The sequence below is a fragment of the Cyanistes caeruleus genome, chromosome 22, assembly GCF_971803275.1.
Source record: "Cyanistes caeruleus chromosome 22, bCyaCae1.hap1.1, whole genome shotgun sequence".
NCBI lineage: Eukaryota > Metazoa > Chordata > Aves > Passeriformes > Paridae > Cyanistes > Cyanistes caeruleus.
This window is the reverse complement of record NC_141722.1, coordinates 2,680,732-2,700,376: the sequence shown is the minus strand read 5'-3', so window position 1 is coordinate 2,700,376 and position 19,645 is coordinate 2,680,732. Positions and strand designations below refer to the sequence as shown.

The window sequence follows — 19,645 nt, the reverse complement described above, 5'->3', positions numbered from 1 at the left end:
TGATGGTTTTCTTATGTTAACCCTTTGTCTTCAACCTAATCACCTGCCCTCACATGCTCTTCCTTCCTGAAATAAGTAATAAACTGAATGCACCAAACAATTAAAGAGAGAACAGAATGCAGAGACAATGCAGCTTGTTATAAAGCTGGTACTTTGCTGGATAACCTTTCTATGCAATTCCATTTGAAAACCTGAGTGCCACTTTCATATCAGCAAAATCTCCGCTCTCCACATCCCTCCAACTGATCTCAGATCAGGATATCTTGTCTGGGATCACACTGTCACACACAGTCCCAAAAAGTCAACCTTTCCCTATTCCCTTAGAGGCATTTCACAGTGGGTGAACTTCAGGCTCCTGTAGTAGGAAAGGTTGTTTCCTAAACTTAAAGGAGAAAACAGCAACTCCCTAGGTCTTTCACCTGAAAGCTCACGGTTGTAATAATCTCCAGAGAGGGTAAAATGAGCGTAGCCCTCAGGGCTGGTTCTCAAATGCTGGAGAAAATTCAAACCTGTGAGAAAAAAAAGAAAAAAGTGAAATTTAAACTAATGCAAAACAATCAAACTTCCTGATTTTGTGAACTGTCAAGCAAGCAATGGAAGGTTTTGTCTTGTCTTTTAAACTGAAATGGTACAAAAAGCCCATCATAACACTCTTCAAATAACATTTGCAAACAGCCACACCTTACAATACAAAGCCGCCCTAGGATTCTGCTCAGGACAGATTCCATTTGTTTTGTGATGAAAAAAGGGGAAACCAGAATCTTAACCCTACAACGACTGCAATCTTCTTAAAACCAAAACTTAAACAGAGACAAAGGAACCCTCAATACCCTGCACAAGCACCACCAAGTTGAAATTTGACAAGTCCTGACAAACAGGAGCATGATGCTGAACACAGCCAGACCTGACAGTCATTTTAAGCCAAGGCAGAACCAGATACTCACGTGAAAAGGTTAATTCAGCCAGGGGAACGTCACAGTCCATGCAGTCATCTATAAAGCAGATGCAGACACTTTCTGCCTTTATTTTCACTCCAGAAACAAACTGGAAGGGCACAATCCCCTGGTTATCTCGACCAGAAGAGGTCTGGGAAACTGATTTCAGAGGGTCAGCATTCTTAAACAACCAACTTGCTGCTTTTTTCAAATCACCTTAGGTAAAAGCAAACAACCAATCAACCATCACCTACTTTCTCAAAGACATGTACTTCGTAAAAATCATATAGAAGCAAACTAATTCCCTCTCTCTTAAGAAAACATTCTCAGCAGTACCTTGAAACTGCTCTATTTTGTAACCTAAATATGAGATTATAAAGACATTGATATATCCTAAGAGATGTGTTTTGAAGTTTGTAAATGTAATAAAAATCTGGAATTTTATGCATGCCTATAGATAAAGTGGGAAGCATGATGGTGCTAAAGGAAAAAAGAATCACTCATATTAAAGCTTTGTCTTCTTTTCATGTAGTACATATAGAACTAGAGAAAAATGATTTTAAAAGGGAGAGATGAAAACACATGATCTCAAGAGGAAGAGATGTGTAACAGCAAGAAATTGGTGCAACATAAAAGTTACCAGCCTGAACACCACTAGAACTCCCAAACAAAAATACACTCAAGCACCCCACACATGACATTCCACAGGGCAGAAAGAATCTTTGGAGGTTGGATTTTACACAGTAGCAGAAACAGGAAGAAGAATGTTTAAGACTACAGGCCAGCACAGAGCCAAAGATGTTCTAAAGAAAGAAACAGTGCCTGTGCATGGCCACCTGACAGTCTAAAGGCTTTACTTAATTGCAATTAAGGTAATATGAACAATGTGCAAACCCCTGCTAAGAATATCTGATGTTACCTTGGCAGACCAAAAGAGCTTTACGACAATCTTCCATAGAGAATCCCAGCTCCTGGAGGCGAGCCAGCTGCACCTCTGCAATGAACAGTTAACCAAGCATAAACCCTTGGCAGTTATCTCTTTGTTTTCATCTCTAAAATCAAGATATAGCTGTATGAAAAATAGGGGTTTGCTTGTTTAAGATTGTAACTTAAACTTGTAGGAAAAGCACACGATTCAGCCCTGCTTTTACATTTTTTTATAGTATCATCAGGACAATGCATTAGGTAATTCTAACCAACAAGGACCTTACACCATGAAGATACCAACATCTTTTGTGTTAAGCATATAGATTAGCTTCACCTTGTAGAAATTTCCTTTAGATATAAAATTGGCTTCACTCCAACAGTGAAAAACATACCAAGAACAGGATCCAGCACACGTTTGGATCCATCTCTGGTCTCATGTGCCAAGGTCTCACTCCCCAGGGCTGAACTGGAGGGATCAGCAGCACTTGGGGCAGCCGGGTCAGGCAGAGCTGCGCTCGTCTGTTGGGGAATTGACTTTGCAATTGCCAAGAAGAGCTGAACATCGTTGTAGGACAGTCTGATATCCAGTGCTTGCAAGTGAATCTAAATGAAAAATCAGAATATAAGATTCACTTGCCTTTTTCTATACATTTTTCTTAAATACTTCAGATAAATATAAGCTTTTTCCAAAGGATGACTAAATTTAGAGTTACAATTTGACCACTACTGTTTTAAAGATCCAATAATTTTATTATCAAACTTTTTATTATTTACCAACAACCAAAAGCATTACATCTCAGGGAAAAGAAGTTTCACTTTGATATAATGGTAAAAAAATGTCTTTAAATATAATTTCCTTCTAATATGTCCTAATAATTAGAAACAGAAAATACAGAAAAGTATCTTTTTCTTTCAGTTATTAGTAACTATCTAATACCATCAGCCTATATAATCAGTCCATTTCTTTCCCCCAGTATTATTCTCTGTAACATATCCCATAAATCACTTTTTTCATTACCACTAAGAGCAATTTCTGCATACTTCCTTCCTTTCCTTTTCCATTTCAGGAAAAAATTACCTTATTCTTTTCTTATGCATTTGAAAGTCTTCTACTGAATCCTTGGGCATAAAAATATCTCTGCTAGTATTCCCTACTGCAAGCAGTTTTATTCAGGCCTTTAATGTTACCTCTAGAATAGGAGGAAAATCTTCACTATTGAAAGCATCCAGCAGTCCTGAACCACTTGGGTAGGAAGAATTCCCAATAAGTTCCATATGAATCTGTACTGGATCAATGATTGACAGTGCAGTCTCTTGCTCATTTCCTAACCGGCATGAAAACACCTAAAAATTGCAAATTATGAACTGAGAGAACAGACCTGGCAAGAGCTAGCAATATTTTGAGGCTACAGTCAAGTCTTATAATGTTTTAATAAAAAAAAAATGTAAAACTAATCTTAAAACTGCTGAAAAGTGAGAGCATTTGATGAGAAACCAACAAATTTCCAAAGGAAACCGTGTACTATTCCTTTTGTATCTATCTTTTTAGTAAAGAATCTTCACAAACTCCTCTAATTTTAGATCTAATACAGAAGCAAATTTATTTTTCTTACCTCAATGCCAAACAAACTGCCAGAGAAAGGACGATCTAACAACTTGGGCTTGTAAGTGAGAACAGTGGTTCCCTTCAGAATAATTGCGTTGGTATCGAAGCAGGACATGTCTTCAACGACCACAAATTCAGTTCCTTAACAAAATAAAAAAAAAGACAACTTACAGGGCAGTTGGCATCATTAAGGTACTTCAGGCATTTGCAGCAGGTTTCTTAATTTAATTTAATGGACCTGGTTTTACACCAGAATATGGCTTTTAATGAGAAAAACTCCTACAAAAGCACCAGAGAAAAGCACATTTACCTGTCACATTAACCCTGACTTCCAGCTGCTTTTCTGCTGTCACAGGGAGTGAGGAACGTTTGGTAACCACTCCACTTTTCACAGTTTTGGGAACAACAGCCGTGTCACTGGTGCAGGTTCTCTGCCGGGACAAATGGGGATTTTCTCGCTTTTTGGTGTCTCCAGGAGTGTATAAAAAGTCATGAACCAGTAACAGCCAGTCAAATATCAGGAACACACGAAGATTGTTCAGAACAACTGTGAAACTGGAGGAATCCTTAGTAGACCTTTTAAGAAGGGAGAAGCACATAGGTGAACTTTACAACCTGCAGATATTTAAAATCATGCTGAAAACTATCAGTATCTGGTAAGAATTATATAGCATTTTATAGGGATACACTTGGTTTACAGTGTCTGGTCTTTAAAATACATACATACATATATATATATATATTTAAACAGATTGAAATTCAGCAATTTGCTGTACCCACAGATCTTAACTGCACAAATTCTAAGCCATAATGGTACAAGAGATGAGTTGAAAAACTACATGACAGGAAATTCATAAAAGCTCCTTTACCACACTTACATTATCAATATTAATTTTCAAAATCTCAGATCTTAAAACCGTTTTTTATTATCATTTTATGACTGTTGGGTATCAAACCTAACATTCTGTGTGTGAAACTCAGAGCTGGCCCCCAGATAAGAGGTACAACATGAATTTCCTGTCACACCCTGACAGCATTTTGCTGGTTTGTCATTCAGAAAAAATGTCAGCCTGCCTGAGCTCCCAGCATCCCATTCTGCAGCTCTGGCTAGGAGAGATAAAGTGTTTTTGGCCTTGTGATCTGGAATACCAGCTACATTTAATCATGCTAACTGGAAAATCATCTAAGTGCTTAAATACCATGAACCAATTTTCAATCCAGCACACTGTGAACTATAAAATCTCCAAAGAACTGAGATGCCTTCGTGGGGAGCAGGCTCTGCCTGTGCTGCTTCCAACAGCAAAAGCCTGTAACCCTCCCTGGCTCTCCAGGATATTTCAAGAGGCACCAGCCAGTAGAACACTATCACTGAGTTCTGCCAGCCCTTACATCTACTGCCAAGGATGCTCTCACCACTGAAAACAGACCACATGCTGCTGCAGCTGAAATTTAAAATCACAACAGTTGGGAAGAAGATTCCTGAAACTCTCACTCATAAACCAGATTAGGCTGTACTGTGCAAACTCACTAACAGTGTCTAATCCAGCTGCCCACTGACTCAACAGTTCTGTGAAAACCATCTGGGGGTTTTTTTAGGGTGTATTTTTTTGTAAATCCCATTTTAGTTTTATTCAAATTGAAATGTTGGTTTCTTTCTGAACACGTTTTTTAGGTATCTAAAACTGTAATGCAGCATGCAAATCTTCAAAAAAAATTTCTCTCAATTGCCAAGGTTCTTTAGCTGTTTTTTATGAACAAATGTCTCCAGAATTTTCTACTGGACTGAAATAATCCACAATTTGGTTTTTTTCTACATTATTTCTACAACTGTTTCAAAAGGCATCATACTTATTATAAGAGTGAGAAAGCTGAGCTTGGTCAGCTTTCTGATCAGAAGTGAAAGGAACATCTCTAGTTATTTAACTTCACCCTCTTTTTTGGTAGTTAACATTCCTCAAAAAAACACCATGCTGATAAATACTGACATTATATTCTCAATTTCAATACTAAAATAGATCAAAATAGGTAAGAAAAAACGAACAGGGTAAGACAGAACACAGAAGAGAATACAGAGATTGTTTTTGAAAGAGGTGCCATTTCTGCCTGTGTTGATGCTCTCAGAAAACCATGTGTGACACCTGCTGGGAAACAGCTTTTGTGCATCTTATATTAAAAATTCTACAAACTGGTTTTATGCACACATACAAGTGATAGGCCAGACTTACCAAGTTTTAAGCACTACTGATTTTAATAGGTCAGACCTTCATCTGATCTGATTACACATTTAAACATAAATTTTATTGCAACAAGTGAAGAAGAAAAAAAAAATTCAGCAACTTCCAGAGAGTTAATAACTGCAGATTTCAATCTATCAAGTACCACTGATCACTCCAAAAATCAGATTGAAATACAATGCCCTCAAGTTTATCTACAATAGAAAAAGTTGTATTAAAACCAGGACAATACTGATTATGTCATTGTTAAAAACAAACGAATCCCAGAATTACTAACCTGAAATGCAATTCAATCTGGATTGCTCCTGGGCTACTGGTGTTTTTTGATGACTGAAAGATGCAATTGAAGACATTTGGGGGGCCTGTAGCATATTTCTGTCCAGCATAACGAGTGTCAAAGGCCATCATGGAATGAGAGACCAGATTTACAGACTTTGTTCCGTTTGAAGAGCTTTCAAAAAGCAACTTGGATTTCTTAAAGTCAAACCTGGGAGTAAATAAAAAGTAAAACAACACACCAAAGAGACTTAGAGTTTAATTATTCCCTGGAATAAATTCCCTTACTTTACAAGTATGGCACACTGCTGAAATCTTTCATTTAAGTATTTTCTAAAACAACTACAATCATGTCCCATGCCATCAAGATAGAAAATAGATCTGTACTAAATGTAGTAATATTTTCCACTGGTAAAAAAAACCTTCTGGATTAAAAAAAACCCAACAAGCCAACACAGAAGAAATCTGATTTTTTAACCTTCCCTTGTATCACTTTCTTAATTAAAATACTATTTCTCTTGGGAAAATAAACTGATTACTGGACTTTTATTTCAAGGATAACTGGAAAGACAGACCATATATTTTGAACAGTGTTATACCCTTTCATCTTTCAGAGCAGCTCAAACACTTAGTTTGGACTCTAATTAAGAAATTCCATTTTACTGCATTATTAAACTGTAATTCCACGTATTATTTCAATTCTGGTCCTGTATCTTTCAGGTGAGCATAGAATTTAGGATAAGGTACTGAGTAAGAGAAGAGCATTCATACCTGGCTAAAGAGCTGCATCCATCTTTTCCCTTTGGATCCATCAGTTCCAGGCTCACATTAACCATGTCAATGAGGAATGACATGGAAGTATACACTTCTCCACTCAAAACTGTCTGAAAGTGGAAAACAACAACATTCTTTTTCAGAGCAATTGTCTAACTTTCATCTCTGAATTAAACTGTATTTCAGAAAAATGTAAACAGCTTTTGTGTGGTGTCTTTCTTCTCCAAAGAGTTTCATTAACCATTACTGGGGGATGTTACATTTCACAACACTGTGGCCTTTAACTTGAAAATGACTCATTTTCACAGCACTGATCTAGAGAGCTTATTTGTCCTTTGAACATTGCTGCCATCAGCAAAATGAACACACCCCCAGACATTTCAAGAGAATTTCAGCTGCATGTAGCTTCTCTTACAAGAATCCTTGGATCCTGCAAGTCGTAAGGGCGCATGAACTCCTCGATGGGCTCCCCGAGGTTGTTCTCCAGCAGCCCACGGATCAGTTTGTACTTGTTCAGATCCAGAGAGCAGTGCACTGAGGACAGATTGCCATGGATTGAAATGTCTGCAACGGTGTGACTCAGCTCCCTGCAACACAGAGGAAACCTCAGCGTTTCCAGGAGCTCCAGCATAGCAGGCAATTCCTTCAGGATACAGCAAAAGGCATCTAAAACACTGCTCTAGGTGACAGCACAAAGTGACCCTGTTTAAACTCACTTGTCCAAGTTTCTCTCTACTTTTAACTTCAGTCTGAAGGGTTCTGTCAGCAGGCTCTCTCCTGTCTGCCTCACCAAGTAGGATGGAAAGCTCAAATCTGCAATGGTGTCTTCCACAGCCTTGGAATACTCTCTCTGGTATCTTTCAGCAGCAAAGATGTCCATGTCCTGCAGATCAACCACAATGCAGTCTAAGAGGCAGATGTGATCCTCTGCAAGTACACAGGAGATAACACATAAGGAAGAAAAAGAAAATGTGTTCAAAACTAATGCAACCTACTTTTAGTTTTGATTTTATTTCACATTTTTTATTTTTTTGTTCATGTTCATCAATATCTGTAACTATCAGATACCAAGCTCACTCACAGAAATGCCTAACTTACATTAGGAATGTATTGTATGTGTGCAATATGCATGTCAAAACACACCCAATTTGCAGGACTGTTCTTCCAGAAGCTGAACTATTAACTCCCTAATCCTTTCAGCTGAAAAAAATCAGCCTTAAAGCTCAGAAGTCATTTCTTCTCCAATCTACCATCTTCAGACTCAGAGCCTCATACTTTTTCAGTGTCACATAAAGGCAATATGTCACTGCAGTATTTTACAAGGCAAAATAAGCTCCTTGGGGTTCCTACTGCTCTCACATACCTGGGCTCTCAGGGTTTGGGGCAACAGGCAGCTTTGATGGCTGCCCTGGCTGCTTACTCGATGTGCTCACTGCAGGCTCACTCTTCAGCCTAGGAATGTTTGTCCCTGATGATTTTTTCATGACCAATCCTTCCATTGCTAATTTGGGCTCATCAGCACTTGTTTTCTTCATGCTGTGTTTTGGGGTTCCCATAGGAGAGGAAAACTGAACTGAATCCTGTTAATGAAAGAAATTAACATTAGATTTTGAATTTAAATTCTAAGGAAGCAATGCACCAAGGTTCAAGCTGAAACAAATTACCAGAATTCCAGTATCTTCTGCCGCAAAAAAAATGGCAAAACTTTTCTCCTAACATCTCCTTAACAGCAGATGAGAACATTTTCTTTGTAAAAAAAGATTATTTCAGCAACCTTCATCCAAAAGCTGTGGAATCATTTCAGTGAGAAACTAATTCACAAGCATAAAACCAAAAAGCTCTCATGTAAATGAAATTAATACCAAAACAGAGGGGTAAGACTGTCATGATATTAAACATTTCTGCAGAATAAAGACTGTTAAATATTTAAAGCCGTTTCTCAGGTGATGAAAAAAAAATATATGCTATTATTTCTGCAAGACCATGTCATCAACTTCATAATTTATTACACTTATAACACTTCTATACATGCACATTTTATGCACTTTAAATACTTCAGCTGACACACCAAAATGTGTCCCAAAATTCTCCTGCAGTTTAAGGTTGGATAAATCTCTCCACTTAAAGGTATATTCCTCACTGGTGAAAAAAGAGAAGTTCATTTATAGTCATGTAAAGTATTTTAGACATCTCCCCACCACCACATATCCAGTGGAAATCCATGAGCTGTCTTGCATCAAAAACCTGCAAATTCCACTACAAAAAGAGTCACATCAACATTAGAAATTTCTTTTCCCAAAAATCCTGCTTGACCAATCTGACAGCCCCCTGTGATGGAATGGCTCCAAACACTCTGTGATTGGTCTGGTGGAAGAGGTTTACACACCACCTTTATATTCCAAAGCCAATTTTGGGATTTGTCTATCAATCATTTAAATTAATTTAATTAACCTCGTGTCCCACATGCAGACTGCAATCATCTTTAGTGATCTACTCAGCCCTTACTCCGAGATTGCTCACCCTGCCCCTGCCTCCTGTATTGTTACTATTATTTACCATCCTCCTTCTGTATCCAGTTCCTGATGTCACATCAATCCCTATCATAAACTTTCCTCTCTGGTTTTAATTGTTAATATTTTCTTGCCTTACATGGTTTTTAAATATTAGAAAAAAAATGGAAAAATTAATTGTAAACACAATCAAGGATTTTAGGAAAAAAAATTGAGGATATTAACATTTAACTTCATACTGTAAAGAGAAGACTGAAAAGTACATGCAAAGGAGAATCATCACATCATCTATTAATCTATGAATTTATGCAATTGAATCCAAATTAGCAGCTCCTCAGACATGCATAAAGAGCACACCACAAAAACTTTACATCCAATTCTTATAGAATTCAGCAAAACCTTTAGAACAGAAACATAAATTTTAATAAATTAAGTAGCTTTAAGTGCTAAATTCCAGAAGAATATTTTCTGTTTTATAGAATGAATGAGGAGCACCTGAACACTGCTATAAAGATGTGAAATACCTCAAATAAAACAGGATCCTTGTATGCATTGCCTTGTAAAATCCGATCCTCAAAAACAAACATAGGACAGAGGAAAAATGAAAACAAAACCAACTAAAAAAATGCCAAACCCCACCTAATCCCATTCCAAACACCTACATTTCTACAGTGCTACATAACACAGTATTTTTAGGCTGAAATAAAATTATTGTGCATGCTTTCTTTAACTTATAATGTTACTTTAGGAGTCTAATGCTTACAAACCTGTACTTGTACACTACAGTACAGGAAACAACCCAACATCACAGTCCACTACCTCCTTACAGCAAAGTCACAGGTAGATACCAATCACATGAAGGCAACAGACACACCACAAATCCACTGCAGCAATTTTGTCCATCTAACTTCTAATCCCTTCAAAATGGCATTAGGGGGTTCCCAGATAACTCCCTACTTTGATGAATGGGTTAGACAGAGAAAGCCATCCAAGATGCATCTTCCTTATCCCAAATTTTGTGGCTGCATCTCTCAAGAGCAGCACCAGCCACTCCTGTCCTGTGCTTTGCCAGGTGTACAGCCACTGGAAACCTTTCCCAAGGTTTCACCTCATCAAAGCAACTGCGCACACTCAGTTTCACTGAGAGCAGAAAGGAAGAAATAAACCAAATTCTGTTCTCCAGTGTGTTAGAGCCAACACAGAGCCCTGCTTCTGCAGTTCAGTGTGGAAATTTTGAGTGGTGAACAGCTGGAGTAACCAAAGAGGGTGGGCTGAAAGCCCATCTTTGTCCCACGTTCAGGTGTACACCTCGTTGGGTCCTGCTTCCTCACCAGAGCAGCTGGAGTGAGTTCAGCCTCCTTTATTCCCTCTGCTCTCTCAAAACACTCAGCTCACCTGCCCCAATGCCTCAGGCTGGAAGCTCAAGGCAGGAAGGGCAGCAAGGCAAATCTGTAAGGTTTCCCAGCACACTGGCACACACTCTCATTACCAGAACTATAAAGTCAACATATAAAGTAAAATGTAAGAATCATTTACTATTTTGATTTTGAAATAAAATCCACAAGAACTAGCAAAACTTCAAGCTGCTAAATTAAGAAGCAATGTTCCTACCTTGTTCTTTAATGAAAAGGTGCCTGGCATTCCTGCAAACAGGAATTTGTTCTTCACTTTCAGTTTTCCCAGATTAGCTACAATAAGACTGTTAGACTTGGAGCTCTCAGGTATAAGAAGAACAGGAGCCTCAGCCTCAATATCAAGAAGAACTCGGGAAGCTCGCTGGGCTTTATCTCTCACCTGAAAAGAGCAAAATTACATTTAAAAAATAATTACAAAAATTGCAGGAAGCAGGTGATTATTTCCCACTGATTAGCACTGAACTCAGGATCACTACCCTTGATTTACAAAATTAAGATATAAGAGTTTATACCAAAAAAAAAACCAACAACAAAGCAACCAATAAAAACTCCTCAAACTCTTGTTTTAGGCAGAGAATAAACACTCATTAAAAAACTATTATGATGCAAACAGGAAAAACCTGTGCAAGAGATGCAGCACTCAGGAGTGACATGCCCTCTCACCCCTGAAATTAGAGGCAGAACAGACACTACTCAGCTCACTATATAACATGCTACTTATGAAAAATTATCTGCAAAAAGCAAAGCCCCATCATTTAGAACAGATGTTTCAAAATCAGATTCAAACTTCCCACCCGATACACAATGAGGCATTTTAATATCCAAGTATTCACTGATTTTCCTTCAATTATGAGAAGCTTCTATTAAAAGAAGATTGTATTAATTACTCCCACATTAGGTTGTGGGGTCTCTGGCTGTCCTGATTATTGAAATACTCTATCATGCCCTATATATTCTATATTGATAGACTCTATCTTGCTCTACAATCTCTACATTCATACACTCTACCATGCAGAAGTTCTGATTTCCTCAGCCTATCAGACATCAAACTAAATCAGAGACATTCACCTGAGTGGAACACAACTTCTCACCTGGCTCTCCTAATTCAGTATTATTACCTGGTGAACAGTGAAGAATAAAGCAAGATAACACCTTGACCCTTTCTGTCCAGTGCATCCTGCAGAAACCAGTGATGCCTTGAGGCATCACCATGCACTGGTGATTTGCAATCTGGTATTCTGAACCTTCAAACAGCAGCAGGATGGTCCTAATTAAGGTTTCATGACTACAAGAAGAGCCTGAGAACTCTCTACCAACACCAAAACTCTAAAACCTCCCACCATTTCAACTCACTTGAGTTGATGCATTAACCTAAATTATATATTACATTTCAGCTGCAAAAAAGCATAAAAAAGCAGAAAAAAAAGGCCTAGACATACTGTTTGTCCTTCAATCGCTGCTCTCTGCCTTCCCAAGACATCTTGGAGCTGAGTGAAATGCTGGATGAAGGACACCACCTCGGCCTGGAAGCGCTGGGTGTGCACATACTGGACAGAGGCCATCCGCAGGGACACTCGGACGTCGCATTCCCGCTGCAGCAGCGGGTCCGGCCTCCCGTACCTGTGAGAAGGGTTGGAAGTTAAATTTACCCATCTTTAGCTACATTTTACAAGCAGCACTAAGACATTTTGCTGCATTCCAAATAGTAAGATAGATTTAACTAATGTTCACAGCATGTAATTAACACTACTTCAGTTGCAGATGTGAAAAGTCAGGTTTGTGTTAATTACTTCTAAATTTTGTATATTTAAGTGCTGTTGAATTTTAATTGAGCAGAAAGGAAAATTCTGCATTTGGAATGTACCTTTAATCTCTGCAAACCAGATAGATTTTTGGTGATTATATTTCAGAACAGTGGCTTTTAAGGTAACTACTCCACTGCAGGATAATGTGTACATTCAATTCTGTATCAGTGTGCTGTCATATTTGAAATTAAGTCCATAACATTACTTGGATAATCTCTAATCTGATTAATTGGAAAACCAGGAAACATCACAAGACCCATTTCTTAAAACATAATAAACAAATTCAAATTTACATTATGACAAAAGTAAACCCCTTATTCTAAAATCAAGGAGCAAGGGAAAATCTATTTCATCAGTTGAAAACCTCTTCCAACTTTAAAAAAAAAACAACCTGTTTTAGGGAGGAACAAACTATCATGTAAACACTTTCATACAGCTTTAGAAGGAAATAAAGAACTACTTTTCCTTTTCCATTTCATTGTACATTGCAAGACAATAAGTTAATAAGTTAAAAATCCTAAGTTTATAACTGAAAATATTCTAAGTCCCACTTAAGTCCCGAGAGTCCGATCATGCAGTCCTGACAGTTGTGGGCTTGGGTTTTTTTGGATTTGTTTGACTTTTGGGGTGTTTTTGGAGGGTTGGAAGTTAACAGAGTAACAAGCTAATACTGAGTAACAAAAAGTTTAAATTCATACTTAAAGATCTGAAAAATGAGTGCCTCTTCACCACTTGTAGTGAAACGTTCTCTGTAAAATTCTCCATGAGATGTAAGATCACTTAAGGACAGACTTCCAATACTTCCCTGCAAGGCTAAATCTCCCTCTGCAAAACAAAGGACAGACAATCAGGATCCTCAAATACAGATCAGTTACCAAACCCAAAAAGTTTCTATTAGTGGGATACCTTCATTACAAGTAATTAATTAAGTCAATACAATTAAATATTAAACCTCAAGTTCAGAGAAAACCATTGTTTCTGCTACAAAGATTGTAATAACCCACACATTACTCTAGGCTTTACACACATTGTGATTACACCACTTTGATTTGTGAAACTTAGATACAACTCATTGTTTTTTCCTTTAGAACAGTAATAAAAACTATTGTTCTGCTCTGTGAAAATGAAGTATTAAAATTGTAGCCAATTGTAGCTAAAACGATGAAAGGTTTGACATCATCTAAATTATGATTTAAAATAAACCCTATAAAAGCAAAGGAAGAAGCAGTGGGAGGAAAATGTACATTCTGCCCAGAAAAAACAAACAAAAACCCAACGAGCACCAAAATAAAAACATTTAAAATCACAATTCCAGTGCACACCTTATTTTATTTTAAGCTGCAAACAACCTGAGCCCTTCAATCTACTCACCAATCACTTCCAAGTGAGCTGCAAGTTTTGCCACACTGGCTTTAGCAAGCTCACTGGTTGTCTTATTCAGGACTAAGGATAAAGAATGGACCTGGCCAAACAAAAGAGGAACAAATTGGTATGAAAAACATGACTTCAGAGCTTGAACATCTTGTTTAGCTTTTTTTCCAAGACAATTTCACTGTAACACATGAATGGCAAACAACAATTATCTGATTGGGAGACACTGAAGGAGAGCAACCTTTTTAATGCCTTGTTTGCACATGCATGGGTCTCCCAAACAATTCAGAATGATCAGAAGAAAATATCCCAGCACTGTTACCTTCATCTTCTTCTCTTTCAAGATTTATCACATGTAAATTAGACCACAGGGCAAAGCCATTAGCCTCTGGGCAAAGATATATTATATACACATACATCATGTGTTTTTTAAAAAACATGTTTATACATATAGATGCATAAACACATATGGATATATATTTATAAAATATAGACTTTTTTCCATAAATAAACTCCACAGTACCTGGAACAGTACAGTGTCAACTGCAGCATGTTAGGTCTTTAATACTGAAGCGCTCCACTAAAGAGAGGGTAACAGAGCAAGGAAGCATTTTGCAAATGTTCTGCTTTTCTATAACTCTTTTTTTTCCTAACTACATCTACACATTTTAAATCTGCTTCTGCATTTATGCACACTCCCCACTAGAATATAAAACACATGATGTAAATGTCACCTAGATCTTCTATAAACCAGATGGTTTATGACAAACAATCCAATTACTGTTTTGCATCTCAAGTATACCTTTAGATCCAGCTTAGTGTTTACAGGCTCTTGGGCTTGAGAAGCTGACAAGGAATTTATTTCTGCTTTGATTGTCTGCTGAGTATCTTCAGGCTGAGGCTTCATGGCATGGTTATCAGCAGTGGATCCAATCCCAAAGAAATCCAGTATCACTACCCAAGTTTGCAAAGTTATTAACACATCTAGACAATTGAAATCAACATCTACACTACGGTTAATTTTGCTATAGCGAGAAGAAAATTCAGGATGTTTCCTATCCACTAGGAATATATTGATATGAACTAATGAATCATCAAAGTTACTTTTTCCACAGGGCAACTTGGATCTGTCTCCTGATGGAGAAGGAGGTGGAGTCAGAGGATACTCAGAATCAGCATCTTCTTTTTGCTTCTTACGGGAGGCACAAACTGGTCTTTGGTAGAGCTGGAAGACATTAGGTGCTTCTTCCATATGGGAAGGGAGGGAACGTGGCATATCTGGATATTCTGCATTGGATACTAAGGGACAGGACTGTGAAAGATATTCCTTATGTGCTAAACTGGATGGTTTGGGTGCTCCACGGGACACCATGAGGTTCTTATACTTAGAGTCTGGTTTCTTTTCCAGGAGATCTTCCATCAGCAGGGAACGTAAGGCAATCTGAATGGACAAGGTTTGAGGGTGATCTTTGGCAAACTCAACATCAAAATCCTGAAACTTAAGGCTGACAAGCCCTTGAGCCCCAAGTGTGAGATCACCACTTAACTGGACCTGGAGCTCTGAGATGTGGAAGTTTGCTTGAATTTGAGTAAAAGATTTTGTTTCCCTGATAGCTAAGGGCTTGTTTGGAACAGAATTAAAACTAGAGTGGCTGAATAAGCCATTTTCCTTCCGTTCACTCAAGAAGTCTGTGCTTGTACTGTGAAGTGATGCTGAAGGAGAACTAAGACCAGTTGGAGATACAGAAGTGGTTGAAAATTTGTTCAAGTCTTCACTGTAAATTAAATTATCCAGAGTCTGAAGGACTTGTTCATAGACATGTTTTGCTAACACCACCTATAATGTAGAGAAAAGAAACAATCACCACATTGGAGCTCTTGACATTAATGCAATCAATACATATACTCTAAAATTCCTAAGTGGAATTCCAAACCACAAAAATTTTAAGTTCAAGAAAAAAATAATGTAAAACTGAAGCAAAACAGTTCTTCTGTATTAGCTCTGCAAGATGACACCACCCAGAAACACATAGGATGGGATCCTTGGATAGGATACCTTGTATTCCTGGGCAGAAATCATCCACACAGAGTTAGTTACAAATAATTCACCACCTGAGCTTACACAGTAATATATGAAACAAACGTTCTACTTAGCCATCATTGTTTGTCTCCTAAGTGTTAGAAATTTCAGTTTTCTCTGCTTAAAAACCTCTGCTCTTGCAAAGATTTTTTTTCAAGTTAGTGGCATTTTAATTCTTGGTTTCAACTACAACTGCAAATAAACTGATTTGGACAGTGACACTTTTCCTTCTGTGCTCAAGTTAAGAAAGAGTTATACTAATTCATAAAGATGTCTAAAATGTCCCCAAACAAGGTTAAATATTGGTCATCATTATTATTATTATGACTTAAGACTGTCTCTTCTAAACAAGTGTATAAGAATCTGACTTCTAAACCACCACCATGTTAAACCTGAAGACACTGGCCTGAAAAATACTTAACTTCTATGCAGGGAAATATTTTTATATTGATAGTGGAAAACTACATTTCTGTACCTGAAGAGGATTCACAAATTTCCCTTCAATCTTCATAATGCTTGATATTTCAAAGTCTTCATTACACAGAGGAAATGTTAAATACAAATCTTTCTCTAGTGGTATCTTTTCCAATTCAAACTGGATGGTGGTGTTATTCAGAATGTGGAAAGCTTTAAGAGAAAGTGAAATTAAAACAACATTAGAATAAGTGAACCGATTAGGCATAAATATTGTATGAAAGAGGTAACACAGTAGCTATTGAACTTGCTCAGAATCTAAGCAATGCTGGACTAAGGTTTTATGGTTATGTTTTGCTCAATTTCTGCCTAAAAGGCACCATTCTGGTTTTGCTTAGGAGACCAAAAATGGATATAAATACAATAAATAGCCCATTGTCATTAAAACTGACCAATGTGTTTCAGTAGGATGGATGGAACAGAATATACAATCAGACCTATGGTCAATACACATTTTTAACACATATACTACTCATATTATAATAATTAAGACTCCTCTGATTAACATACCATGGCCTTTGTGTAGTGATTCAAAGAAGTCATGACGAGTAAAATGAGATTCTTCCTGGCTGTTAATGCTGGCAGAACCTAATGAAGAATGTGGCCCATGGGGTATCTCACTTGCAGGCTCCTTCTTGCTTGTAAACTGACTACTATTTAATGAATACATCTTAATATCTTTAATTTCAACTTGCAGCCTATCACTTGTAGACTCATCTTCTCCTGGTACAAAATTCTGAATAGATATTTGTCCTAGATGACCTACAAGCAGCTCAGAGCTACCAGGCTTTCGAGGTATGGAGACAATTGGGGATTCAATGTTTACATTTAATATAAGCTTAATAGTATCAGCTTTGAGGGACTGTGATCCAAATGCATCGCCTTCATTATCTTCTGCACTGGCAACATCTCTTGATCGTGGTGTGGTATCAAACAAAGAAACCATTTCACTGTATTCAGCAGTTTTAGTTGCCAAGACTGTTGTAACTTTCGAAGCTGCACTTTTCAACATGCTGCGGAAATTCTCTTCCAGCTCATCCATGGACAAAGTCAGTTCTTTCAAAAACTTGGCTGAGTGGTTGTAGTGCAAGGAGGCCATTTTGAGGTTGAGAGAACACTCCTCTTTCGACTTTTCTGTAAAAATGAAACTTAAAGCATCTGGAAGGCTATTTCCATCATCAAGCCTAAAGAATAAAGATTCAAAGAAATTTCCATCGCCAATGAGATTTTCATACCGCCCTGTGTTCCCTATGCTCACCACATACTGGTTCTTTACATTGTCTTGGGTCAGATCCATAAGGTGAAGGCACCCAAGAGAGCCATTCACATCCAGTTTACTACACATGGAGACATTGACTTTGGTGCCACCAATACTGGCTGTTGCGATTTTTCTCCCGTATTTTTCTCCATTTGTCATGCCAACTGTCCTGAGGAGGAGTACATTTAACCAGTGAATATCAACTGCCACCTCTGTGTTCTGTGCATAAGTAGACTGGAATGTTTCCTGTTCCCTCCAATCTCTCTCCATGTCGGCTGTTAAAGGCTGAGGACTAGAATCTTCTTTCTCCTTGGGGAAAGATTTCTGGAGAAACCCAATCAGTTCAACAATAGTCTCTGGGTTAAGGATGATATCCAGGTTGTTCACCTGTACAGAGATCACCTGCAGACTGCTATCCAAGTTCATCGATGGGCATTCTGCACTCACAAACTGATACTCCAGTTTTATCAAGGACTCTTGATCTTTTCCATTGTTACCAGGTGAGGTGTTGGAGGCTGTAGTGCATCTCTCTGCCAAACCAGCACCATCAATGGGATGTGCATCATGTGGTCCAGAAACTGGGGACTGAGCCCTGCTGTCTCGAAGGCTTCCTGTTGGCACATCAAAGCTCAGGTTCTTATGAGAAGCCATCAAAAGATCAAAATCTGTTCCGTATGTTTGCATAGTATCAACCAGTAACAGGCCATGGACAGTCAGGGACACCTCTGCATCATAAGGCCTCTTCACAAAATGGGCATTGGTGCCAAAAACCTTGAGCACAGAGATGTATCGCCCATTACTCTCAACACCCAACTGCATACAGTTTACTTTGAACTCAGCCAAAAGCAGCTGGGACTCAACAAGAACTTCCCGAGTGTGCTGCTCCAGCATGACAACACTCTGTGTTAGATTCATTACAGAATCGTGCAAACTGCCAAACTGGTCTACCTCTGCAAAAATCTTGTCTTTCCCTAAATGGAGGGCATCTGAAGACTTAGCTTCAGATGTACTCAGCTGTGACAAACAGTTCTTCAGAGCCAGGATTTTGTCTTCATTGATGTGAATTTTCAAGTCTGGCAGGTTGCCAGACAAGACAGCTCCTGGGTATTTTGGGTCAGATGTGTATATCAGTCTGCGCTCCAGCTGCAGGTGAACATTGAATTTTTCTACCACATGAGTTGGACCCACATCACTATCCTGAACGTGCTTCCAGTTGTCTTTCACATGGCCCACCATGATCTGAAGGTCCATAAATGAAAGAGTGTATCTCTCATACATTTTTTTACTCATTAAGTGTGCCTGCAGCTGCTCTTCACTTATTTCTACGCCAGTAAATTCGGACATTTTGATGCCACTATTGGTGTTGGATTCTGGCGGTGGAGTATTGGGAGGAGTTGCAAGAGGTGTTTTATATTCCTCATCACTCAATTCATTGACTTCTGAAGAAATGGCACTTGCACTCTTAGAGTCTTCTGTGGATTAAAAAAACAGTAAACAAACAAGTTAAAAAAAATATTCTCCTCCCTCCTCAGATGTTTCCTATGATTACTTGATCATCCTGTCTTAAGTCTTATTTTTTTTAACACAAAGCATATTTGGTACTGTCCTTGCTTCCTTCCACTGTCACTTCCTTTTTCCTCAACAAGAAACCTACTATACTTGTACATTCACAGAGGTGTCAGTCACAACCCAGTAGAGAAGCTATTAAAAGACACTTTTGTCTCATTTTTAACCCGCTTTCTGCAAGATTTACTTTTGACCAAGTTGGCATAAAAGAATCCATTACTCTTCCCCTGCAATTCTTCTGATCTTCAAAACCAAATGAAAGGTAAGAGCTACTTAACTACAGTATTTTTATCACCAGAAGGTTTTATCCAACTGGCTTTATTGCCTAACACTAACTTTCATTTTATTATCTTAAGGATTTTTTTCTACTTTACAAAGCAGCAACACCCCCCAAAAACCTCCCTGTACTTTTTT

The 19,645-nt window shown here is 38.1% G+C and overlaps 1 protein-coding gene across 4 annotated transcripts in view; it reads right to left on the bottom strand.

Annotated features, from left to right (window-relative positions):
- VPS13D (vacuolar protein sorting 13 homolog D) overlaps window positions 1–19,645 on the bottom strand; it is a 95,730-nt gene that overhangs the window by 62,284 nt on the left and 13,801 nt on the right. For all 4 annotated transcript variants that reach the window (XM_086860304.1, XM_086860306.1, XM_086860305.1 and 1 more), the window contains exons 19-37: window positions 16,918–19,137; window positions 16,409–16,560; window positions 14,656–15,690; window positions 13,854–13,944; window positions 13,181–13,307; window positions 12,117–12,297; window positions 10,874–11,056; window positions 8,116–8,332; window positions 7,469–7,679; window positions 7,168–7,339; window positions 6,750–6,862; window positions 5,980–6,189; window positions 3,779–4,044; window positions 3,476–3,609; window positions 3,051–3,206; window positions 2,255–2,465; window positions 1,855–1,929; window positions 945–1,151; window positions 420–509 (exon numbers count right to left, since the gene is read on the bottom strand). In XM_086860304.1, the coding sequence (XP_086716430.1) occupies window positions 420–509; window positions 945–1,151; window positions 1,855–1,929; window positions 2,255–2,465; window positions 3,051–3,206; window positions 3,476–3,609; window positions 3,779–4,044; window positions 5,980–6,189; window positions 6,750–6,862; window positions 7,168–7,339; window positions 7,469–7,679; window positions 8,116–8,332; window positions 10,874–11,056; window positions 12,117–12,297; window positions 13,181–13,307; window positions 13,854–13,944; window positions 14,656–15,690; window positions 16,409–16,560; window positions 16,918–19,137 (6,051 nt within the window). The remainder of the gene's footprint in view (window positions 1–419; window positions 510–944; window positions 1,152–1,854; window positions 1,930–2,254; window positions 2,466–3,050; window positions 3,207–3,475; window positions 3,610–3,778; window positions 4,045–5,979; window positions 6,190–6,749; window positions 6,863–7,167; window positions 7,340–7,468; window positions 7,680–8,115; window positions 8,333–10,873; window positions 11,057–12,116; window positions 12,298–13,180; window positions 13,308–13,853; window positions 13,945–14,655; window positions 15,691–16,408; window positions 16,561–16,917; window positions 19,138–19,645) is intronic.